Source organism: Peromyscus eremicus, chromosome 4 (genome assembly GCF_949786415.1).
Source record: "Peromyscus eremicus chromosome 4, PerEre_H2_v1, whole genome shotgun sequence".
Lineage (NCBI taxonomy): Eukaryota > Metazoa > Chordata > Mammalia > Rodentia > Cricetidae > Peromyscus > Peromyscus eremicus.
Genome location: NC_081419.1, coordinates 146,180,728 through 146,199,088, shown reverse-complemented (window position 1 = coordinate 146,199,088; position 18,361 = coordinate 146,180,728). Strand labels below are relative to the sequence as shown.

Sequence of the window (18,361 nt, the reverse complement as noted above, 5' to 3'; positions counted from 1 at the left end):
TTTCTTCAGAATAGTCTTTATTAGTTTGGATACTGTCTGTCAACACTCGACTTATCCTCTCTCATACTTTGATATAAGCCCATTCACTCAGACTCCTCCTCTCCCCATATCTCATATATTGTGACATTATTATGCGGGTCCATGGGTATATCTGGGATCTGCAGCCTGGGGTTACTGCCAGTTGCCATGGAGACTTTAAGATTCCGCACCTTGGACACAAATTTCACCAGTTCCATCTCGAGCTGGGTTAAAGTATTGAAAGTGAAGTCTTTGCTGGGGGAAACGTTTTGAATTTTCTTTGGTGGAGAGCGAAATTGACAGCTGCGAAGGCAAGTAGGATTCTGCTCCTGTCAAGAAAGGTATTAGGGTGAGTCACTCCATTGGCCTCACTGGTTCCGACACAGTTCCCAAAGTTAGGCTCATCTAAGAGGTAGCACAACGATAAACCTAGTTTGGATGTTGGCAAACTGTGTTCAAATTGGCCTGCGACTTGTTTTTGTAAATGAAGTTGTATTGGCACAGAGCCAAGCTCAGTTATGTGTGTACCAGCTGTGGTTGTTCCCAGGCTCAAATGGCCGAGATGAAGGAGCTGCCACTGAGACTATATGGGCTGCAGAGCTGAAAATGATTTCCAGCTGATCCTTTAGAGGCAGCCTCTGCTCTAGCCAGAATGTCATGTGTTGTGTATAGCAGACACATACATGGGTATACATGTGCATGAGTACACGTGTGTGGAGGGTGGTACTGGGTTTCTTCCTCCACCACTTCACTTTATTTTCTGAGACAAGGTCTCTCACTGAATCTGGAACTCCAGAACTCTGCTAGACTAGCTGTTTAACAGGGTCCTTCTGTCCTCGCCCTGCCCCCGGCTCCAGGGTTACAGGCGTGTGCCACCTGTTGACTCTTAGATGGGTACTGTGGATTGAACTTGGGTTCTCAAGGTTGCACATCGAGCACCTTTGAGACTGAGCCATCTCCCAGGCCCTGGCCAGTGTCTTGAAATGTCAGGTTTGTCTATGACTGAACCTCTGTCCCTCTGCTCCCTGAAGAGCTGCTGAGACACTGTGGGGACATTGGTCACTGCTCTTTACCCTAGGACAAGCCTCGAAGTTCCTTTACTAGAAATAAAATTTCCTTTGGTTCAGAAATTTGTGATGAGTCAAAAGCAATGAAAATAAAGACGCAGGGTGTGTGCGAGCCTGGCTCTGGGAGCAGGTCCAACATGAAGCACACCATGAGCTCTTGCATCTACTCTCACTTTGGAAAAACAAACAAAAGTTACTTCACCGAAAAACTGTGAGTTGTTTAGTAACCCGTCTCAAGCTGTCCCATCCGCTACGGATGTGGAGACTACTATTGTCACCACGGAGCAAATTCACCCGGCTTCCCCAGCAGCGTGACAGGGTTTTCTGGTCGGACACTAGTCGTCCTTCCTGCCTCTAGGAACGAACCTGCGTTTCTGAGACCTGATGGCTGCGGTGTGACCACGATGCCCCTTACCTTATTCTTCTCACTGCCTCCTCGAAACTTCAACACCACATATATCACAACGACGAAAAACAGCCAGAGCCATTTACTCCCAAGCCAGCTTTGGGTGTGCTCTGGAAGATTCTGTCTAATCCGGAAATGTCCTCCACAAGGCACCTTCCCTGGGCTTTCTTTGGTTTTCTCCCTCAGCGAGGAAAACATGAAGGCGCAGGCACAAGAGATGCACAGAGGCAGGAACAGGAACCATCTCAGCGTCCGCATGGTGAGCAGAGGTGGGGCGGGAAACTGCTCATGGTGGGTCTGTCTGCCGCCGTGCCAGAGGGACTGGGGACCTAGTGTTGGGTCCTGGTGATGTCACAGAGGGCCCTGAGCTGACAGCCCCAGCCATTGTGATGCCTTAGCTTGAGAAGACTGAGGTTCATGGCAAGTAGCCTGCCTAGCAGGACTTCCAGGAAGGAGAAACTCCCAGAAGACAAAAGAGTAGGGAGTTGTCTCCTTGCCAGAAGGTTCTTTCTGAGCTTGGCACACTGTTGGAAGAGGCTATCATCTATTTCTGATTTTATTTATTTGATTCAGACATTGTGGTGAACAGCTAATGTGCCCCCTGGAGCTGGGTCCAGTGAGAAACAAGGTTACCAGCCACAGGTTGCTGGTTAAGGGTCATGGATCTTTCCTTTGGCCTGCACCAAAAACAGACTCATCAGCATTGTGGGGACTGTCACCCAAGGGGCTGGGGAGATGGCTCAGTAGGTAAAGTGTTCGCTATGCAAACGTAAGGGCCCACTTTTAGTACCCAGAACGTGTATAAAAAAGCTGGGTGTGGTGGTGTGCTCTCTCAATTGCAGCCCTGGGGAGGCAGAGACAGGCCAGCTTGGGTCTGCTGGCTACCCAGCCTAGGTACTTGTGGAGTTCTGGGCCAGTGAAAGATGACACAAGTGGACAGCATCTGAGGAACACTACCCAAGGCTGACCTCTGGTCTCCACATGTGTACACACACACACACACACACACACACACACACACACACAGTTGGTAGAGGTGACAAGAAACGTGTACACACACACACACACACACACACACACACAGTTGGTAGAGGTGACAAGAAACAAGACATGCTAACATGCAGCATAAGGCCCACACTTGTCGCTCCTGGTCACAAGGAGGGACCTTGCTCAGACCCAGCGAGGGTGACTTTCTACTGACCTCCTCACGCTGCCCCCAACCACATTACCCTCTGACAGTGGCAGGTTCCACAGACTCATCTGTCAAGGGGCCGGTGGCCAAGTGAGCCACAGGGACACTCCCCTAGGGCACAGCTTCTGCTTCTGTGGGGCTCCTACCAGACCCTGGTTCAGGCTTGGAGGAATGCAAGCTTTACTGCTGCTTTAGAAACTAGGCTTCACGCTACACGAAGCTTTCCATCCTCAGAGCTACAAAGCCTCCAGAGACAAGTGGTCCTGGTGGTTATGGCTGTGGCCGGGGTCGGCACGGCCTGTTTGGAGGTTCATCCTTGGCAGGCCCTGAGCCACATCTTGAAAATTGCCACGGTGAAGGTCTTGCAGGGGTCAGGTGTCCATGTCTGTAGGGCTTGCTTCTGGTGTCAGCTCTGGCATTTAGTAGCTGTTTGGTGACACCATATGGGAAGATAGGCTTGATTTGCAGAGATGGCTCCACACGACACAGCCCACCACGCCTGGCACACTAGATTTCGGCTATCTGGAAACATTCATGGGTACCTAAGGGTAGGAATCCCAGAATCCCTTTCCTTCAGTGTGTCCACTGAACAGGACTGGGGAAGGCCGGCCACTTTCCTTTTAGAACCCTATCAGCCAGCAACCTGTGGCTGGTAACCTTGTTTCTCACTGGACCCAGCTCCAGGGGGCACATTTGCTGCTCACCACCATGTCTGAATCAAATAAATGAAATCAGAAATAGATGATGGCCTCTCCCAACAGTGTGCCAAGCTGAGAAAGAACATTCCGGCCAAGGTCCTGGACTCGGGTGGTGGGTGGAACCAAGGGTGGAACTCAGCTCCGGGGCCCTAGAAAGGGACCGGTTGTCAGTCTGATGCAGCAGGGCTTCTCACAGACACCCAGGGAAGCTCAAAAGCTGGTCATCTGCCCTCAGGGAGGCCATGCCTTTCCTAACCATACAGGTTGGAGGGTTCTCAGAACAAATGCTGTTCCGTTATCGGGGTTCCCTTCAGGGGCATGGCAAGGAAGGAGTCACAGAGCCCAGGAGGCAGAAATCTGTGGAAGTTTCTGAGGCTGGAGGCCTGAAGATACTGAAGTTTCAAGACTGAGAAATGTGAAAGTGGTTAAAAAAAAGGCATAACAAAATTTGAAAGTTGTAATTATTAAAACACTGCAGCCGGGCGGTGGTGGCGCACGCCTTTAATCCCAGCACTCGGGAGGCAGAGGCAGGCGGATCTTTGTGAGTTCGAGGCCAGCCTGGTCTCCAAAGCGAGTTCCAGGAAAGGCGCAAAGCTACACAGAGAAACCCTGTCTCGAAAAACAAAACAAAACAAAACAAAACAAAACAAAACAAAAAAACCAAAAAAAAAAAAAAAACCACTGCTTAAGAGGACTGTTTTCTCTGTAAAGATACAATAAAACAGAGCAGCCTTGAGTTTTACTGTTTGCTTCCAATAAAGAACTCTTGATAAAACAAACAAAAAACTAGCCAAATAAAGTAACAATTTTTTTTTAAAAAGATTTGTTTATTATGTATACTTTGTTCAGTCTCCATGTACACCTGCAGGCCAGAAGAGGGCGCCAGATCTCATTACAGATGGTTGTGAGCCACCACGTGGTTGCTGGGAATTGAACTCAGGACCTCTGGAAGAGCAGCCAGTGCTCTTAACCTGAGCCATCTCTCCAGCCCCCATTATGAGAATTTAACAGGAAAAAAACCCCTCTGAAACAGCTAATTCAGCTTTGTTTTGGAAAAGTACACAATAAAAATTAATTATTTTTTAAGACATGGCCTCATGTATTCTCAGGATGGCCTAAAACTTGCTAGGTATCCCAGGATAGTTCTGCACTTCTTATCCAGCTGCCTCCACCTCCCAAATGCTGGGGCAACAGGTGCCTGTCACATCTAGATATTATGCAGTGCTGAGGACAGAACCCAGGGCTTTGTGCGTGCCAAGCAGGCACTCAACCCCATGAGCCACATCCTCAGCCCTGGTTAATTTTCATTGAAAAACTCATATATATGCTGTAATTCCAGCACTTGGGAGGTTGAGTGAGGAAGATCTTGAGTTTGGGGCCAGCCATGCCTAAGGTGAGGCCCCATCTCAAAAACAGAAACAAATCTCCCAGATATTTCTACAATCTTTATTTTGGTTTCTAAGTACAAAGATCAGACATCCCAGGTCTCTTGGACAATGCTCACTTCACAGCTTATCCTGTTTGCCCACACCTACACTCCCCCTAACATACTGTCTAAGAACTTTCTTCAAGTGTCCTTGGGGCTTAGCTCCATCACTTGCAAGCAGAGAACCTGAGGGTTGTTTTCTAAGGCAATGTCTTGCTACGTAACCTAGGTCAGCTTTGACATCTCAGTGATCTTCCTGCCTCAGCCTGAGGGCTTTGATTACAGACATGCCACCATGCTTGGGGCAGAAGCAGGGGCTTTAGTGCTTATGTATGTTTGCACGCTCATAGGCTTGTGTGGAGGCCTGGAGTTGGCACTGGGCATCTTTCTCGGTTGTACTCCATTCTAGTTACTGAGACAGGTTCTCCTGAGAACCCTGAGCTTGTGAGCACCTTGCCTGGGAATGCCATCTCTGCCTTACAAGGGTTGGAACTACAGGCCACAGTGCTCACCTGGCTTAAGGCTCTGGGGATCCAGACTCTGGTCCGCAAGTGTGCGTGCCGAGGGCTTTATCTGCTGAGTGAGCCATCTGGCCAACCCAGGAGCCGGGTTTTAGAACTGGCCCATGGAGACAGTTCTACCCTGCTGCCATGAGCAGTCTTACAGAGTTTCCAATTATAAATGTGAGGATGGAAAAGGTGTCACTCCTGTCTGCCCCTGTCAACTTGATGGCTGCCATTTTCTTACCAAGCTGTAAGAGGAAGAGAGAAGAAAGAAGAGATGAGAGAAAAGGGCTTTATTCTGTATCACTCAGGCGTCTGATTCCTCTATGATGATGTCCTTGTATTGGGCAAGAACCCCAGAGCAAGGTCTGACAGCTGGAACTCTGTCCCTAAGGTGAACTCAGGGTCAATGCTTCCCTGACCCATTACAACTTTAGAAAAAGAGCCAACTGTGCAGTGAGGAAGCCGGAATCTTTCTGTTACCTAAACGTAAGCAGGAGAGTCACCAGGCTACCAGGCTAAGCCAGAGGTGCAGCCTGTGGGAGAGGCTGCCAGTCATGCTGAAGCCACCTCACCCTCCCCGGGACCCACGCTCCTCACAGCAAGTGACCACGCAGGTCCAATATTGGAGAGAACAGCTTTATAGCACAGTGTCACATCAGGCAAGTGGCCTAGAAAGCCACAGGGGAGGAGGCCTGCGGGGAGGGGCCGTACGCGGCCCTGCTTCAGAAGCAGTAGGACGTGTGGGTGACCCAGTGGGCAGACTCCTCCTTGGAGCGCTTGGCAGAGCTGTGGCTTGTGAAGATGGACTTGTAGGTTTCAGACTCCTCACTGTCTGCAATGGACCTCTTCAGGGCCCCACATGGCGGCTTCCCAGCTTTCCCAGAAGCATTCCCGTTAGCTGCTAGAAAACAAAGACAAACTCTGTAAGGCTGGGACTAAAGACCACTCCAAATGTCCAGTTGTTGCTTGTTTTCTAAGACAGGGTTTCTCTGTGTAGCCCTGGCTGTCCTGGCACTCACTCCGTAGACCAGGCTGGCCTTGAACTTGGAGATCCACCATCTCTGCCTCCCGAGTGGTGGGATTAAAGGTGGGCACCACCATGCCCAGACAAATGTTGAGTTTTTAAAGGAACCAAGTCACGTATGCCACTTCCCCAACCTCGTAGCATTTTGCTACTATTTGCAAAGAAAGCTGAAGCAAAGGGCAGGGCCTCCTGCAGCCCAGACGTCTTCGACCTCACTCTGAAGCCAAGAATGGCCTTGACTTCTGGTCCTTCGGCCTCCATCTCCTGAGGGTGGGGTTATGGGAATGTGCTGCCACACCATTTTATACAGTGCTGGTGAGAGAACCCAGGGGTCTGTGCGTACTCTCCAAGTACTCTGCCAACTGAGCTACACTCCCTGCCTACAACAGATTAAATTAAATTAATGATTTGAGACAGAGCCTCACTATGTAGCCCTGAATGACCCAGAACTCTCTATGTAGACCAGTCTGGCCTTGAACTTGGGGTGATTCTGCTGCCTCTGCCTCCCAAGCAGACACATGCTACCACAGACTCTCAACGGTGTCTCCTAAAAGCTAGACAGAGCGCTAACCACTAAGGTCTTGCTGAACACTGTGTGCTGGCACCAAGCTGCCCCAGCTTCTCAGCACTCAGGTGAGGGACTGGTCCTCTCAGGGTGGCACTGCACAAGGACAAAGCGCCCAGAAGTCTCAGTGGCCTGTCCTGATGGAAGGCCAGGGTGGGGGCTGCTGGCCACCGTTCATGTGGGATGTAACACCACACTCTCTCTTACCTGACAAACCTGTGCTTCTCTTCTTGTAAAGGAACTGTGACCTTAGTTTTCCTTTGCAGTGCTGGGCAATGAACCCAGGACCTCAGACATGCTAAACAGGTTCTCTACCACTAAGCTACACCCCGGCTCCCTTTCTAGTTTTGTTTTGAGATGGGGTTTTAGTAAGTTGCCCAGGCTGGCCTCAAACTTTTAATCTTTCTGCCTCAGCTCCTGAGCAGCTGGAATGGCAGGCCTGTGCCACCAGACATGGCATAAATATTTATTTTCCTTTTTGGTTTTCTCTTTTCTCTGTATGTGTGTGTTTGTGTGAATGTATGCCATGTATGTGTATGTGCCTGTGAGGCCAGAAGAAGGTGTCAGGTCTGGAGATGGAGTCACAAGCGGTTGTTAGCTGTCAGACTGGTGCTGGGAACAGAACTCGGGTACTGGCTCTTACCTGCTGAGCCGGCCCTCTTGCCCCTGCTCTTTCCTATCTGAGACAGAGGCTAGCCTGGAACTCACCACATGACCCAGGCCGGTCTGGCACCATGGCTGACCCTGCCTCTCCACTGGCCTGTCATAAATGCTATTTTCTTTGAGGTAAAGACACAGAGTTTCCCACCTGGCCAAGCCCTCACACTGGCTGCCTGCTGTGGCACCATAAGCTTGCTCAGCAGTAAGAAAGAATCGGGATTTGTGTCCAGAATCTTTTGGGCCAACGGGGCTCCAGGCTGGAATGTGCGGCTCTGTTTTAATTCACAGGACACAGGGAGCCACCTATGAATTACTGGGAAACACCCACGTTTTCTCATCCCTTTGCTCTGGCTTCCCAACTTTCTCAGTTCTCTGCTGCCTCAGGAAGTCCCACCTGTGCCCTTGGAAACCAAGGTGCTTTTCTTCTCTCTGGGATCAGGGTCTGCTTCTTCCGGCTTGCCAGCCTTCACTTTTGATGGCCCTGCAGAGTCTGTAAAAGACACAGAGTCAGCAAAACACACCTCGAGCCAAAGCAGAGCAAGGCCCTGGTGACTCGGGACACAGCCTGCACCCCAATCTCTTGGCATCTTACCATCTGTGGCACCTGCCTTTGACACGCACTCGGCTGTCTTCGGTTTCTTTGTTTTCTGTAAGAAGAAAGAAGCCACTGAAGGCTGTGGGAGAACGTCCCCCAGAGGCCCAGTGACTGAACACTTGGTCCCTAGTGGGCGGTGCTGTTTGCAAGTTTATGGAACCTTCAGTAAGTGGAGGTACATGAGTGGGGTGGGCTTTGAGGATGTACAGCCTCACCCCACTTCCACTTCACTCTGCTTCCTGAGTATGGATGGGGTGTGAGCTCTCAGTTTCCTGCTCTGCTGACACACATCCAGCTTGCTTGCCAAGCCTCCCAGCCATGATGGACTCTCCCTCTGGAGCTGTGCGCCACAATAAACCCTTCCTTCTGTAAGTTGCCTGGGTCACGGTGTTTTAGGACAGTGACAGAAGAATAACTAACACAGAGGGCATGCTCTGAGGACACAGTGGCAGTGGGCCTACCTAGGGCCCAGGGTCCTCTCTGAGGATGACCTGTCTGCAGGCAAGCAGCTCTGCCCCCACAAAGGGCTGAGTCCATTTAGAGCTGCTGATCAATTTAGCTTCATATTCTCAAAAGTTTTAAATGCAGACAGGATACTTCAATGATGAGTCAATGTCAGAGGTTGGAGATGTTGCTCAGTGACAGAGCACTCACCTGTTCATGTTCATGAGGTCCTGAGTTTGGAGTTTGATTCCCAATAGCACATACCACACACAAAAGGTCAGTATTTCCAGTGACCATTGTACACAAAAGAGCAGTTAAATAGTAACATAGACTCCATGCACGAACATATGCAGAAGCTCATTCACTCTGGGAACTCCATTTCAAAGCTGTCAGACTGTGATGTTTGTTTAGCTACAGGGCTTGGGGGCTCGCACTGAAGAATGCTGGCTGATTTAAACTTTAGATTATTCTCGTTAGAGTTTTAGATGCTGGATTAGTATGATAGTTATTGGTCAGTCCAAAAGGCTGACCATTCTGAAATTCTATTCAATTGCACAAATGATCTGAAGAACTGTTCACGACTTTCTTTAAAACGTCATTTCCATAAAAATCCAAAAAGGGGCACCAAAGAGATACAGCTGAGCCAGCAGAACACCTCATGTTTCAGCACAGGGCGGGCAAAGACTAGACCAGCAAGTTCGAGGCCAGCCTGGGCTTCATGAGACCATGTCTCTAAAAAGTAAAACAAAATAATGATTTTGGAAGGTCCTCTTCTCTTACACCAAACAGAAGACCTTTCTTGGTGGTGGCCTTGAATGTGTGACATACACACAATCTGACTTAAAGCATCTGAAAAACACACATAGGAAACTGTTGCACACATGAAATCCACACGTGCAAATCTGTGAAGGCTGGCTGTCAGGACTAAGGAGACGTCTCAGTGCAGAAGCACCAGTTACAGAAAGCCTGGCATGGCTGCACATGGCTGTCCCGGCACCGGCAGGTAGAGACTGGAATCCTGGGAATTTGCTAGTCAGCAAGCCAAGGCGAAATGGTGGTCTTCTGGCTTGTCTAACTGTAACAGAGCAGGGAGCAACAGAGGAGGGCACCTGACATTGTGCTCTTGCTTCTGAGTGTGTGCACACTAAGTGTCCACACACCCCAACAGAACCGAGGCAGATGCTAGTCCTCAGCCCTCTACTGCGGCTGAGCTGTGTCAAAGCTGGAGGCATGCAGAGGCCTCCATGGGAAATATTTTGTATCTTGGTAGCAGTAGCTAAGCATGTTCAGGGCCTCTGCTGAGGAGGCAGCAGAGGGGATCTAGTCCCACTGGGCTCTGCAGGACTTGGCAGGAAGCCTATGACAGGACAGTCACTCAGGGAGAACAGCCCGGGCTCCGTGCGGCTCTCTGGCTGCTGCTTTCAGTACACAATGCCCCTCTTTGTGTTTGGAAAAACCGACCGAGGACAGCAAAGATGAGCAAGCATGTCTTTCAGTTGCTGTCTCTTGTCAAAGACACTCCAGGCTTCGCTATGCTCTGATGATGGTAAGTGCAGAGTGATTTAGAAAAAAGTAATTTACTAAATTTAAAATTTAGTAATTTAGAATTAACATATACACACATACACATGCACACACACATATGTTTGATTTTTTTAACCTGCATACTCAGCTTAAATGACTCAGTGACCCTCAGTATTTCTCAGGAATGCTGTTACCATCCTGTAAACAGTTGCACAGAGCATTTCTGTGGCATCTACTTTCAGAGTTGCCCACAATTCCTAGCGTTAGGGAACATTACACACACCATTTTCTAAGATGATAACGGAGGAAATGAGGACGGATTTGGCTTCTCCTGAGAGTGTGTGTCCCATGTGTGACCATCAGCCTTCTGAGCCTCACGTAGGTGATGGATTCTGCCCGCTCTTCTATGACTGAATTACACAAGCAGAGCTCGAAGCCCCTTCCATCACGGCGGCCCTAGCCCGTGGACGATGCCGGCAGCTGTAGGCAGTTTACAGCCAGCACTCCCCCCTGTGCGTCCTCACACCGCCCTCCGTCACAGTCCGACACCCCAGTTTACAGCCAGCACTCCCCCTGTGTGTCCTCACACCGCCCTCTGTCACAGTCCGACACGCCAGCATTCACCCTTGTTTCGGTTTCAGTGCTGGGACCAAACCCATGACTGCACAAGAGGCAGGTGATCACCACCGAGCCACACCTGGCCCTTGGGTCTCCAAACTGGCCTCCAACTCTCCCTCCTGACTCTACCTTAGGAGGATGGGATTACAGGTGTGCCACATCTAGATTTCCACTTCAGTAAAAACAAAGGTTAGGCCCAAGTTTTCCTTGAGCCTAACCTTTCCATTAAAAAAAAAGTTATAGCCCCAATGAATTCCATTGCTTTGTATGCCAACTAAAAAAACCTTCAGCACCTCCTCCCACAAGCCTCACTGCAGGTGGCTGAGGACGTGGGATCTTCAGATTTGCTGGGAGGACGGTGGCTTCTACTCTTGCCTTTGCAATTATGGAAACAGAGTCTGAGTCCTCCTCTTTCTGTTTCTTTACTGGGGACAGAAGCTAGGGCTCCAGGCTCTACTCTGAGTCACAGCCGCAGTCCATGTGCACTCTTTTAAAATCAACGACTCCCCTTTCCTGAGGGTTCACTAATGCCAAACTCTGTGCAAGTGCTTGACAGGTGCCATTTTACAATCTCCCCTACACCATCATGCCCTGAGCAGATGAAGGCCAACGTAGCCAAGCCCCGAATCTGTTTCTAGAGGCTAGGCCTCCTGGGCTGACAAAACTCAGCCATGTACCCCGTCCCCCCAAGCTCTGCTAAGGCAGTAGAATAGCTTGCAATGGGCCCTGGGGCAGAGGTGAAGCCCCTCATTACCTTCTCCAGCTTGGCCCGCAGCCGCCTTTCCTCCATCCTCTTCTTCAGCAACTCCACGTCCTCCTTGGTGCCATTGAGCACAATGACGTCATCCTCCTGGAAGGCAGCCCCACACTGGAAGGCAAAAAGGAAAGTCGGTTAGCTGGGAGGGGAGGTATGGGGGCCCTCTCTTCACTCAGTGCTGGCCTCCAGCCCCTGCTGCTCCTGCTGCGTCTCTGCCTGCGTCTCAGACCAGCCGCTCTCAGTGCTGGCCCAAGAGGTCCGTGTGCCCAGAACATCATAGCCTGGCTGCCCCACCCTGGAGGGTTCCAACATAGGTAACGGATAGGGTGGCTCACGTAGCAGACTTTGTACACACTGGTCCGTGCTGGACATCTGTGATCTCTGACTAACCGGCCTCGGCAGAGACCCTGAGCGTGGGACCACCCGAAGTTGTTGTACTGTGTTGCTGGGGGCGGTGGTCACTCTGTGTGAGCCCTCTCATCCTTCCCCTACCACACTGCTGTGTACCCACAGCACACCATGGCAACAGGCCTAGCTGGGAGCACAAGTTTCTGCTAACTTCCGACAGTCTTTCCAGAACATTCTAAGTGTAAGGTTGACTCCAGACACATCTTGCAGGACAAGATGGAGCCGTGTCCTAGAGTCTTGATGGTGTCCTGGAGGCAGGGACAGACACTTGTTGGTGTCCACACTCAGCTCTGCCTGTTGCACACATGCTCACATTCACAGACCGTAACCAAGCGAGCTACCTCCTCAGAGGGGCCGGGCCGCCTGCAAGCACCCCATCAAGGCTCCTGTGGAGGTCCTAGGCTCAGTGTCAGCACACAGCAGGAAGAGGGATGGCAGAGAGAGCAAGGCTCTCCTCCACAAACTGAGGTTTTTGCTCCAGGGTCTCCAGGTCCCCTTGATATAGGCTCCACCTCTCCAGCCCTCAGTCCTCCTCAGGGGTGGAGGTCTAACCCCAGGAAAGAGACCTTCAGGGACACCACAGTCTGGAGACAATCTGGCTGTCACATCTGGGAAGAGATGTCACTGCCAAGCTCTGTAAAAAAGCTAATAAACATCCCGCCCCAGGTCTCTGGCACCCCACCTTTCAGGTCAGGGTCTGCTCCTTTTACAGGGTTTCCCTGAGGACTGCTGCTGATTGAAGACATTTGCTTTGACTCACAGAGCTCTGAGGAATGACCTGAGGGAGGAGAGGTACCCTCTGAAGTGAAGGGCTTTCATTCTCAGCCACCATGACAGGCAGGGAGGAGGGGAGGAACAGCCTCTGGGCAGATGGTCCCATGGGAAGTCCTGGGCCAGGGGACACTTGGTAGACAATCCCTCCATGGGGGAGGGAGGCCTTTTCCTTGGAGAGGAATGGAAAGGGATCTTTCTGGAACTGAGTGAGGTGGGAAGGAAGGCACAAGGGACGTGCAGGTGCACTCCGGTGTAAATAAGCCTCCTGAGGGCCTCTCTGCAGAGTGCAGGAGGCGGGACCCTTAGAGTAGGATCACACCTCCCTGCTGGGATCTCAGCTGCTGTTTCTTTCCTGAGGCACCTTGACATCCCTGTTTCTTATTCTTGTTTTTAACACCAGAGGAGACGCTGCCAATGTATTTCACAACTGAAAATTTTGTAAGGATGAAATTTGCAGGCAAGGAATAAGACTGCCATGCCTTAGGGTTTCTACTGCCATGATAAACAGCATGTCCAAGAGCAACCTGTGAGCAAAGAGGTTATTTCTGCTCACAACATTCAGGTTGCACTCCACCACTGAGAGAAGTTAGGGCAGGACCCTGCAGGCAGGAACTGAAGCAGAGGTGGTGGAGGAAGCTGCTTCCTGCTGCTCAGCCTGCTTCCTTCTATCACCCAGGACCACCTGCGGGGGTGGGGGACACACACAGGGACAGGGACATTACCACCAGTGAACTGGGCCCTTCCACAGCAATCACCAATCAAGAAAAAGCCTCCCAGGCTTGGGCCAATCTTACAGAGGCACTTTCTCAACTGAGGTTTCCTCCTCTCCGGTGAGCCTAGGTTTGTGTCAAGGTGACATTACCCAATCATCAGCACAGGTGGCTTGATACCCTGACCAGAGGACCCCAGAATCCACCAGGAGTGAATGTCACCACTAGGGGTCAGGGCACTGCTCTCTTGACCACTCTGTGCACTGGGGGTGGGTGTAGAGAAAAGGAGCCCAGAACTGGAAAGAGGCCGAGCCTTAAAACCTGGGTAGCTTTTGCCCCTTGAAACAGGGTGTCACTAAGTAGCTCTGGCTAGGCTTGAACTCTCCGTGTAGACCAGGCTCGGCCTCAAGCTTGTGATTACCCTCCTGGGAACTCAGGGTGACTTTCCTTGCCCATCTCTGCACCCCTGCTCTTTCCTCTATGGTGCTGGTAGCAACATTCTTTGGATAGAATCATGGCTGTGGCCTGATTCAGCACACCCACATATCCAGCATTGATATATTTTGATAACTAAATAAGTCACTGACTAGGAATTTGGGGCTGGAGAATATGCTGTATAAACTAGATGTGCAGGACCCATAAGAAGGTGACCACTGAACTTTGTAAGGCGAGATGGTACTTCAGGTTCCTGATTCACGGAAGAAACTACCAGACATTCTACAGGACATGGGGAGAAGCGACTGATGAACTTTGCCAGAATGGGTGGAACAGTCCTTAAAATTTCCTGCTTCACTGAAAGTTATGCCAGAGACTCTAGGCCTGAAGGCTGAAGATGGATGTCCCAACATTACAGAAGAACTTTGGGTGACTGTCCAGGCAGTCAGGTGTCTCTGTCATTTCTAGAGTTTTGGAAGTTGCTTGCAATGCACTTTTTGTTTACTTAAATAATATTTACATCCTTCTGGGGTCTTTGATGGAGCTGAAGACTAGATAGTTATAATTATAGTTTTCTTTAGTTATGATAAAAGATAAATTAGATATGAAACTTTAGACTCACTAAGATAGGATAGAATATTTCCTTTAATTTTGCCAAATACAAATAGACTATAATTCTTACTTGATAACTGTTTTGTTATATATAATTTTACTATATTAAAGTTATAACCTTCCTTTTTGATTAGACAGAAAAGGGGGAGTGCTGTGGGATGTCTTTCTGTATGCTGTGAATATGTGTGGCTCCCATTAGATAATAAATAAAGCTGTTTCGGCCTATGGCAAGAAAGCTTACAACCAGGTAGGAAATCCAAGCAGAGATACAGAGAGAAGGGCGGAGTCGGGAGAGATACCAGGCTGCTACTGAAGGAGCAACAAGATGCCAGCAGACTGGTAGTGCCATGGCCATGCAGCAACATACAGATTAATAGGAAAGTTAGTTTAAGATGAAAGTTAGCTAGCCAGAAGCTGAAGCCATACGCCATACAGTTTATAATTAATATAAGGCTTAGAGTGATTATTTTATAAGCATCTGTGGGACTGTGGGGCTGGGTAGAACTGGAGAAATTCCGGCTACAAATGGCTCAGTGGTTAAGGGTGCTTACTGCTCTTGCTAAAGACCCAGGTTTAGTCCCCAGCACCCATATGGTGGCTCGTCACCTGTAACTCCAATTCCAGGGGGTCTGACAGTCTCTTCTGACCTTGTGGGTACCTGCATGCAAGTGGTACACACAAACTCATTCAGGCACAGGCGCACACACACACACACACACACACACACACACACACACACACGTAATAAACCCTTTTTTAAAAAATGAGCTATCTTAACCCTATCATCCCAGCACTAAGGAGACTGAGACAGAACTACCATGAGTTCAGGGCCAGTCTGGGCCACACAGAGCATTTTAGGCCAATGCAGACACAGCAAAACCTTTTCTCCTTTCCTTTCATTCAGACAGGCTCTCACTCTAGGCCAGGTTAGTTGAGAACTACATAATTTAAGCTGGCCTGAACTCATGGAAATTCTCCTACCTCGGCCTTCCAAGTGCTGGGATGACAGGCAAGAACTACTGTGCTCAGATCTTAAATCTCACTTGTAGCCCAGGCTAGCCTCCACCGTTAAGTCGTGTGCACCATGTCTGGCTGCTCTTTCAAGATTCTTGCTAGATAGAAGCAGAAACTCAACAGGTGGAAGCTGAGACCCCCCACGCACAAGCTGGACTTGCTCTCCCTCCTCAAAGGCTTGATGGGAGCTAGGCCTGAAGTTCACGGAGACTCTGCTAGCTACCCCGCCTAGACCTCTTTCTATAGCAGCTGTGACAGCTGTTCACAAACACTCTTGTGCCTCAGGGTCGCTTCTCCAGCAGGTGAAGACACCACCCACCCACCCTGCCATCATAGGAATCTAGAAACAGGGGGGACAAGTCTCCTGTGCTGCCCTCCCCCCTCCCATGTTCTGTTCTGTGGTGGAAGCCTGCACCTGATACACCACATGAGCACTCTACCCAGGTATGCGTCGAGTGTGGTGACCCAATCCTCTGCACTGCTCTCCTGAAAACGGGTATGTCGGGCCAGTGAGACGGCTCAGCAGGTAGACACTTGCTGCCAAACCCTCATGGCCTGAGCATAATCCCTGGAACCACAAGGTGGAAGAACTGACCTTTGCAAACTGTCCTCTGCCCTCCACTCATGCTCAGTGGCAGGTGGGCGCACACGCACATGTGTGTACATGTATACACACACACACACACACACACACACACACACACGTAGTAATAAACAAGTTAATGAATGAATGGGACAAATTAGATCTATCCAGAGTAAACCTAAATACAGACAAGTGTCAGAAAAACCAGCCTCCTGTCTTACAGAGAATATTTTGTTGTTTTGTTTTTGTTTTTGGGACAGTGTCTATGTAGCCTTGGCTGGCCTGGAGTTAACTATGTATGTTAACTGGGAATTCAGAGATCCACCTGCCTCAGTCTCCCATGTGCAGAATGCTGGGATTAAAGCTTGTGCTACCACGCCTGGTTTTGAAGAACATTTTAGGACTTGTCCCATCTTACAAAAACATCAGCCCAGCTAGCAGCTTTCCGAGTTTGGGGGTTGACGATCTCTGCCCGGTACAGAGTGTGATGTCCAGGGTGAGAGGGCCAGCCGCTGCTTCAGAGTCCAGAGGCTGCACACTCCTCTGGGCTGCGGCTCTGTCAGCACCTTGTATTGCTTTATGTCTACTCCCCCGCCCCCCCCCCCCTTTTTTTTCTGGCAGGTGTACAATCCTGAATAATTCTCAGGGATCAAATACAGAAGCTATTTTTTTTTTTTAACCAACGTGTCAGAATCAACAAGAATACAAGTCCCTAGGGATGCAAAGGCAAGCCAGCCTGCCAGGTAACTCTGAGAAGCAGGAGCCGCAGCCATCGGAGTCGGTCAGAAGAAAGGTGGCCGGGCCAGCACCTGCCCGGGTTCCCTCCCGAAACAGAACTGCACCTGGTGAGTGTCTCTAACGGCATGGGAGGGAGGGAGGGTGGACAGCAGGGGCAAGCAGGTGTAAGCTCTGAAGGAAGCAGGGCTTTCTCAGCGGCCTGTGACTGTAAACACAGCGACAGTGATGGATGGCAGGCAGGCAGGCAGGAATCGTTTTCCCCTCAAAAAGAGTTCCATGGTTTCGGGCTGCAAGCCAAAGAAAATCATGGTGGGCTATTTCCACAGCAAGTGACAGATGACATTTCACAGGTGTTAACAAGCCACCGGGTACGAACCCTGATTTAGGTAAGTCAGCCTGGAGGCCACGGCCAAAGCCTCCATTCTTACTGGTGGCAGTACTGAAAATGAACTGGTAGCTGTGCTTGTTCTGAGCGGACACCTCAACAGGAGCACACCTCTGCTGACACATGGCTGAACCAGTACCCAGGGCTTAGGTGTAAGCACACTGTGAACGAGACACCCCCTTACGGACAGTTGAACAGTCTGTGGGTTCTATAAAAACTGATGTTCAGGGTGCTGTGGACACTGTCCTGAGCCCAAGGACGACAAAGACGACAGAAGAGAACCTGCCCTGTTGTGGTCGCAGGGACTTGAGTCCCATGCTTAGAAAGCAGCTCCGAGGGAACTCTGTCACACCGGGTCTGGGGCCAATCAAGTACCAGGCTGGCAACCATCACAGAGTGTGGAGAAGGAGAATGGACACTCGTAGCACTCAGCTACCCTGGCTCTGCAGCGCATCCTCAGCCTTCAGGTTGAGCACCAGGCTCTCAGTGTGAGACATGAAATAATGAGCTGGGCTTTGGAAATAAAGCTTGAGGGAACTCTCTGAATGCTGCTGATCAAACGAATAGACTTCTCAAAAGCAGTAACAAAATACTACATGGAAGCAGTGGACAGGCTGGGGCTGAGACAGGGGCATCTGGGCAGGTTACAGTCAGGCCCCAGTGTCAGCTGGGCTGAGGACAAGGGGGAGGCAAAAAGAAAACCCAGCTTGCTCTCGCTCACCTACAAAAGGCAGAAAAGCACTTAGGCCAGGGAGCACCCCGAAGGACCCTGGGCTATCCCGGGGCCTGTCTGCAGTTAATTCTGTAGATGGCTGAAAGAGCAGTCCCCGGGGCTTGGCTACAGCAAGAGGTTTATGGGGCACACTTGCCAACACAGGCAGCGGAGAACCAAGCAGTTCCTCAGCCGCCTTCCTGGCAAAGGCTACCATACCAGTAGAACTGCACCAAGGTGTATTGTGGACCTTGTTCAAAATGCCTAAGCTTTAGCTGGGTGTGGTGACATGCCCTTAATCCCACCCAGTACAGATCTCTGTGAGTTCAAGGCCAGCCTGGTCTACACTGTAAGTTCCAGGACAGCCAGAGCTACATGGTGAGACTATGTCTCCAAAACACCAAACCAAAGTGAAAAATAAGTAAAAGTCTAAAATGACAAAACCAAGAGTTCTAAGTGTTGCGAGGCTTGCCCTGCGTCTCCTTCGGCA

The 18,361-nt window shown here is 50.3% G+C and overlaps 2 protein-coding genes across 2 annotated transcripts in view; both read right to left on the bottom strand.

Annotated features, from left to right (window-relative positions):
- On the bottom strand, positions 1 to 1,828 carry LOC131908762 (protein FAM209-like). Its single transcript, XM_059259787.1, has 2 exons — positions 1,501 to 1,828; positions 1 to 347 (listed from the first exon to the last, which is right to left on the bottom strand). The coding sequence occupies exons 1-2, from the start codon at positions 1,747 to 1,749 to the stop codon at positions 84 to 86; spliced, it is 513 nt and encodes a 170-aa protein (XP_059115770.1). The 5' UTR covers positions 1,750 to 1,828; the 3' UTR covers positions 1 to 83.
- A 4,180-nt stretch (positions 1,829 to 6,008) lies between these two features.
- Positions 6,009 to 18,361, bottom strand: part of Rtf2 (replication termination factor 2) — a 29,905-nt gene continuing 17,552 nt past the window's right edge. The window contains exons 6-8 of the mRNA XM_059261992.1: positions 11,498 to 11,611; positions 7,957 to 8,209; positions 6,009 to 6,214 (exon numbers count right to left, since the gene is read on the bottom strand). Of these exons, the coding sequence (XP_059117975.1) occupies positions 6,036 to 6,214; positions 7,957 to 8,209; positions 11,498 to 11,611 (546 nt within the window). The 3' untranslated portion in view covers positions 6,009 to 6,035. The remainder of the gene's footprint in view (positions 6,215 to 7,956; positions 8,210 to 11,497; positions 11,612 to 18,361) is intronic.